This window comes from Musca vetustissima, unplaced genomic scaffold (assembly GCF_032173495.1).
Source record: "Musca vetustissima isolate MV318-11 ecotype Yass unplaced genomic scaffold, APGP_CSIRO_Mvet_v1 utg2547, whole genome shotgun sequence".
NCBI classification, from domain to species: domain Eukaryota; kingdom Metazoa; phylum Arthropoda; class Insecta; order Diptera; family Muscidae; genus Musca; species Musca vetustissima.
In genome coordinates, this window is record NW_026889401.1 from 68337 (window position 1) to 75436 (window position 7100).

Sequence of the window (7100 nt, forward strand, 5' to 3'; positions counted from 1 at the left end):
GGGGGCTATACCAAAACCTGGACCGATATTGATCATTTTTGGTAAGAAGGTTTGGTGCCTCATGAGAACCCCAAATACCAAATTACAACCAATTTGGTGAATAAATTTGGCCAAAATCCGCAAATAATCGAAAATTAGGGGTCCGATTATGTGGGGGATATATCAAAACAAAAACCAATACCGATAATTTTTGGTGGAAAGATTCCACACCTTGTGCGAACCCAAAATACCAAATTACAGCCAATTTGGTTTATAAATGTGTCTAAAATCTGCAAAATACCGAAAATTAGGGGTCCGATTATATGGGACCTAAGACAAAACATGTACCGATATCGATAATTTTTGGTGGGAAGATTCCACACCTTGTGCGAACCTAAAATATCAAATTACACCCAATTTGGTTAATAAATGTGGCCAAAATCTGCATACCGAATATTAGGGTTCTTTTTTGGCAAGGCCTTCAACATAACCCAACATTTTTTTTTCAAAATTTTTTATTCACATCAATTGTGCAACTACATTGAAATTTGTGAAACGAAGTGATCACTAACATATAGATATTTTTTTTTGGTGCAATCGAAAAATTGAAATATTTTTTTCCAAAATTTTAGTTGTCCTTCATCAATCCGCCCAAAATTTCCTTGACTTCCAAATTCTCCACATATTTATGCCATAGGATCTCCAAGAGCAGCAGCATAAAAACCAGCACATACACACAGGCCAGCATGATGAACAGTGGAGCGGTATATTCCAAACCCACTTGGACCAAGGAGCCACTCGATAGGAAACATGGCAAACGGGTCTTTACCCAAATACCCTGCAAGCGACGATGTACCCCAGATTCAAAGATGCGAACTTGTCTGGAAAAGAATAAATTTTTCATAATTGTTTTTCTCTCTCCACACTCCCACTCTCTCTCTCTCTCCCTCTCTTTTCATCTCTTCCCCTCTCTCCCCCTTCCCCTCTCTCTCTCTCTCTCTCTCTCTCTCTCTCCTCTACTCACTTATAACGTATAAATTCCACATAGCTCGAATTGACATTGACATGTTCGTGCAGAATTTCTTGTGGTCGAAACAATATCTCATTGAGATCGCATATCTCCTTGGCGGTATAGGTATTTTCAATCAACGAATAACTGGAATACGATTCGGTGACATAAACAAATCCGGGTTCATCACGTACCCGTCGCACACCCTCCGCAATGGGTATCCAAACACTTTTGGAGTCCTTTTTCGCTTGGATTTTATTACGCACCAGGGTGCGGATTTCAGGCAACTTTGAGAACTGTCGGGGAAAAAGAGGAAAATTAATAAAATAGGCTATAGGTTCGACAGAGTCGAATTTTTTATATCCTGTAACATGAGTTCGAACATACAAATCACCTAAATAGATAGGAATTTTTGATATGGGAGGATATGCCAAGGTAAATTTCAGACAAGAAAAAACGAAATACCGAATTACAGACACTTAGGTGGAAATATTAGGCGAGGGCAGAAAATGGGGAAAATTCGGAAATATGGACTTATATTGAAAATCTTCTATGAGGAAGATTTTTACCCACCAAGATCACAGAATGAAGCTACGTAATGGCAAAATAAAGTGATTTCGTATGGAAAATGAGTCTAGGACCCTCAAAATACCTCTAAAGGCACGGGACACTTATATGGGGGTCTATAACCTAAGATACAGCGAATATTGCAATTTTTGGTAGAAAGATTTGGCACCTAATGAGTACTCCAAATATCAAATTAGAGCCAAATCGGATAGAAAACAGGTCGGAAATCGGCATAGTATAGAAAATTAGAGGTCGGATTATATGGGGGCTATATCAAAACGTGGACCAATATTGATCATTTTTGGCAGGGAGATTCGACATCTAATGCGAACACAAAATTCCAAATTAGAGCCAATTCGATTGAAAAATATGTGAGAAATCTGAAAAATATCGAAAATTAGGATTCCGATTATGTGGGGGCTATATGAACATGTGGACATATATTGATAATTTATGGTAGGAAGGTTAAGTACCTTATGAGAACCCAATATATTGAATTATAGCCAAATCGGTTGATAAACAAGTCTGAAATCCGCCTAATATCGAAAATTGGGGGTATATATATATATGGAGGCTATATCAAAAAGTGTACCGATTTTGATAATTTTTGGAAGGAAGGGTTGGCACCTTATGAGAACCCAAAATATAAAAGTATAGACAATTCGGTTGTAAAACATGTGAGAAATCCGCAAAATACATAAAATTGGAGGTTATGTTATATGGGGGCTACCCTGAAACTTTTACCAATATTTATGAATTTTTACAGGAAGATTAGTTGCCTCAAGAGAACCCAAAATACTAAACGATAGCCGATTCGGTTGGAAAACATTTGAGAAATTCGCCAAATATCGAAAATTAGAGATCCGATTATATGGGGGCTATATAAAAAAATGGACCGATATTTACGAATTTTTGTAGGAAGGTTTTGTGCCTCATGAGAACTCAAAATACTAAATTACAGCCAAATCGCTTAGAAAACATGTGAGAAATCTGCATAATTCCGAAAATTAGGTGTCCGATTATGTGGGGGCTATATCGAAACTTGGACCGATGTCGATAAATTTTGGTGAGAAGATGTGGAACCTTATGTGAACGCAAAATATAAAATTTTAGGCAATTCGGCAATGATAAAATTGTGTGAAATTCGCAAAATATCGAAAATTAGAGGTCCGATTATAAAGGGGGCTATATTAAAACGTGGGTCGATATTGATTATTTTTGGAAGGAAGGTTTGACAACCAATGAGAACCCAAAATATCAAATTACAGGCTAATCGCTCGATAAAATATCGAAAATTAAGGGTCCGATTATATATGGGGGCTATATCAAAAAGTGGACCGATATCGAATTGTTTTTGAAAAGAAGGTTTAGCACCTTATGCGAACCCAAAATACAAAATTACAGGCTAACCGCTCGATAAACGTGACTTAAATCCACAAAATATCGTAAATTAGGAGTATTTTTATATGGGCGCTATATGAAAGCATGGACCGATATTGATCAATTTTGGTAGAAAGGTTAAGCACCTAATGAGCACCCAATATATTAAATTACAGCCAATTCGGTTGATAAACGTGTCTGAAATCCGCAATACATCGAAAATTAAGGGTCCGATTATATGAGTGCAATACCAAAACATGGACCGATATTAATAATTTTTGGTAGAAACATTCGACGACTTATGCGAACCCAAAATACCAAATTGCAGGCTAATCGCTCGATAAACGTGGCTAAAATACCGAAAATTAGGGGTACCTTTATATGGGGGCTACATCAAAACGTGGACCGATATTGATAATTTTTGGTAAGGAGATTTTCTATCCAATAAAAACCCACAATACCAAATTTCAGCCAATTAGGTTGAAGAACTTATCCAAGCTCCCCAGAATACCGAAATTTGGGAGCTTCGGTTATATGGAGACTACCCTAAAAAGTGGGCCGATGCTGATAATTTTTGGTAGGAAGATTTGCCAACCAATGAGAACCCTAAGTACCAAATTACAGCCAATTAGGTTGGAAAACATGCCCAAGCTCCCCAAGTCCATCATATGGGAGCTATACCAAAAGGTGCACCGATATTGACGATTTTTGGTAGAAATATTTGCCACCCTATGAGAACTCTTAATACCAAATTTCAATCAATTCGGTTGAAAAAAAGTGCCCAAGTTCCTATAAATACGGAATATTTGGGGTGTCGTCGTATGGGCGGTATACCAAAACGTGGACCAACATTGACTATATTTGGTAGAAAGATTGGACACCCCATGAGAAACCAAAATACTAAATTAAAACCAATTCGGTTGAAAAATGTGCCCAAGCTCCCTAGAATACCAATATTTGGGAGGTTCGCTTATATGGGCACCAACCTAAAAAGTGGACCAATATTTATAATTTTTGGTAGGAAGATTTGCCACCCAATGAGAACCCAAAGAGTCAAATTACAATCAGTGCTCAAGCTCCCCAAAACATCGAACTTTTTGAGGGTCGGTCATAAGGGGGCTACCCTTAAAAATGGAACAATATTGATAATTTTTTGTAGGATGAATCTCGACCCAATGAGAACCCATAATACCAAATTACAGCCAATTTGGTTGAAAACCGTATCCAAGCTCCCCAAAATATCGAAAATTGGGAGGTTCGGTTATATGGAGACTTTCCCTAAAAAGTGGACCAATATTGATAATTTGTTGTAGGATGAATCTCTACCCAATGAGAACCCATAATACCAAATTACAGCCAATTAGGTTGAAAACCGCACCCAAGCTCCCCAAAATATCGAAAATTGAGAGGTTCGGTTACATGGAGACTATCCCTAAAAGTGGACCAATATTGATAATTTTTTGTAGGATGAATCTCTACCCAATGAGAACCCATAATACTAAATTACAGCCAATTAGGTTGAAAACCGTAGCCAAGCTCCCCAAAATATCGAAAATTGGGAGGTTCGGTTATATGGAGACTACCCCTAAAAGTGGACCAATATTGATAATTTTTTGTAGGATGAATCTCTACCAAATGAGAACCCAAAATACCAAATTACAGCCAATTAGGTTGAAAACCGTACCCAACCTCCCCAAAATATCGAAAATTGAGAGAGTCGGTTACATGGAGACTACCCCTAAAAGTGGACCAATATTGATAATTTTTTGTAGGATGAATCTCTACCCAATGAGAACCCATAATACCAAATTACAGCCAATTAGGTTAAAAACCGTACCCAAGCTCCCCAAAATATCGAAAATTGAGAGGTTCGGTTACATGGAGACTACCCCTAAAAGTGGACCAATATTGATAATTTTTTGTAGGATGAATCTCTACCAAATGCGAACCCAAATGTGAGCTCTATCGGAATTTCAACAGACGGTTCTGGGTAAATCTGCATAGAATTTTATTCCGATCAGGAAAATATATATTTCGTGGGGTCTCCAGTGAATATAAGAAGGATACCTCCACCTTATGGTGGAGGTTATAAAAATAAAATAATACATTTCTTATACTCACATTCAAATACGACTTCGTATAGGGTATTGGTTCCATGGCCACATCCAAATTACTTTCCGCCAACTGGGCCAGGGTCTTGATATTCGACTTCACAGGAGAACCCAATAATATGGCCACTACAATCGAAGTGTAATAATTATAAATAATAAATGTCAGCAGCGAAAGCGAGAAAAATGTCATTCGTCCACCCGTCGATTTGGGTACCAAAAAGCTACCCTGACAACATGCCGACCCGAATGCCAGCAGACAGCTGCTCAGCAACGAAGGTAAAAAAGTCAAATAGAATTTTAGCTGACGATATTCAACGACAAAGGTTATCCACAGCACACATCCAATCAATAGAATTATGCCGCCGAATATAAACCAAACTTTGGCGGAAAATGGTTCGAGGTAGACCTCACCGCGTATTCCGGCATTGCGTGGGGTTCGAAAAATGCAAACCTGGCGAAAGTTGCCCAGAGGCATGGTGGGCTTTACATAGTTCAACCGAAGTTTGGATATGAGAAATGGTGAAGAGGACAGCTCAGCCGACTGATCAATGCCCAGGGCCCCAACGACCCCACCAGTTGCTTCCGTTAGGCTCCAGGTATTGGTGAAATTGTGGAAATAGCTGGAAACATTATTTAAAAAATTTTCTTTAATTTTCCAATAATTTTCCATACCCACCGGCATCCAATGTTATCCTTCAATAGCATAATATAACCAAATCCGAACCTGGCAATGGCATCGATATTTTTCTTCTTTTCTGAAGCCAGAAAATCCAAAATTTTGTCGGCGGGATCGGTATGAGGCATTTGAGTGGTCTTGAGGAAAAATAATTCAAAATTTAAATTTCAAAATAACCTCCCCTACCCCCTTCCCATTACTTTTTACCCTCTCCCTTCCCTTTCTCCCCTCTGTATCCCCTTCCTACTTACCACCGTTGTCACCCTCATGGTAATATCCTTCAACAGCCAACGATTTTCATGGCGTGTCTTTTCATACAGCGTCGACAGATATCTCTTCAGGGTACATCCCGCTGACGAACATTGGATTTCCCTATCCGCTGTCATATTGAGAGATCCTCCTAAATAATAGCCATTATTATAGACATCATAGGTTATAAAGGTCATATTGTTGGTTCCCTGTAAAATATCCGGATTCGGAAAGGCATAGGTGACATCAGCATCCACGGCCATATTGAAATTTTCGAAGAGATTTTGAAAACGTTGTAGATCGGATTTCTCATCATAGATTAGCCAATGGAAATGTTGGCGGAATAGCTTCTCATCGCTGACCTGTGGAGGGAAGAGAGGAGAGAGGGAAAGGGGAAAATAAAAAAAAATTGTGTCCGGATAAAGCGGATAAACGATTTTCATTAACCGGATAATGCGGATAAACGATTCTCATTATTCGGATAACACGGATAGGCGATTTTTATTATTCGGATAACCCGGATAAGCGATTTTTATTATTCGGATAATGCGGATAAACGATTTTTAATATCCGAATAAAGCGGATAAACTATTTTTATTATCCGGATAAAGCGGATAAACGATTTTCATTATGCGGATAAAGCGGGAAAACTATTTGTATCGTCCGGATAAAGCGGATAAACGATTCTTATCATCCGAATAATGCGGATAAACAATTTTATTACCCATATAAATGATTTACTATATCCGGATAAATGATTTGCATTAATCGGATAATGCGCATAACAGATTTTTATTATCCGGATAACCCGGATAAGCAATTTTTATTATCCGGATAATGCGGATAAACGGTTTTTATTAGCGGATAAGCGATTTCTATCATCCGGATAACCCGGATAAACGATTTTCATTATCCGGATAACGTGTAGAAGTGATTTGTATCATCCGGACAAACGATTTTCGTTATCCGGATAACGCGGATAAACGATTTTCATTATCCCGATAAAGTGGATGATCGATTTTCATTATCCGGATAACGCGGATAAACGATTCTCATTACGCGGATAAAGCGAACAACTGTTTTTATCGTCCGGATACAACTGATAAACGATTCTTATCATCCGGATAAC

General features: G+C 38.3%; 1 protein-coding gene across 1 annotated transcript; it reads right to left on the bottom strand.

Annotated features, from left to right (window-relative positions):
• Nucleotides 1-607: 607 nt before the first annotated feature.
• Nucleotides 608-6168, bottom strand: LOC133337109 (ionotropic receptor 75a-like). Its single transcript, XM_061545372.1, has 5 exons — nt 5974-6168; nt 5723-5859; nt 5057-5666; nt 1004-1284; nt 608-860 (listed from the first exon to the last, which is right to left on the bottom strand). The coding sequence occupies exons 1-5, from the start codon at nt 6166-6168 to the stop codon at nt 608-610; spliced, it is 1476 nt and encodes a 491-aa protein (XP_061401356.1).
• Nucleotides 6169-7100: the final 932 nt, after the last annotated feature.

Excerpts from the sequence above, each read along its gene's own strand:
- LOC133337109 (XM_061545372.1), bottom strand. The coding sequence starts at position 6,168 with ATGACCTTTATAACCTATGATGTCTATAATAATGGCTATTATTTAGGA. Across the intron at positions 5,667-5,722 it reads AAGGATAACATTGGATGCCG|CTATTTCCACAATTTCACCA; the intron begins GTGGGTATGGAA and ends TAATGTTTCCAG. Across the intron at positions 861-1,003 it reads GTGGAATTTATACGTTATAA|ACAAGTTCGCATCTTTGAAT; the intron begins GTGAGTAGAGGA and ends ATTCTTTTCCAG.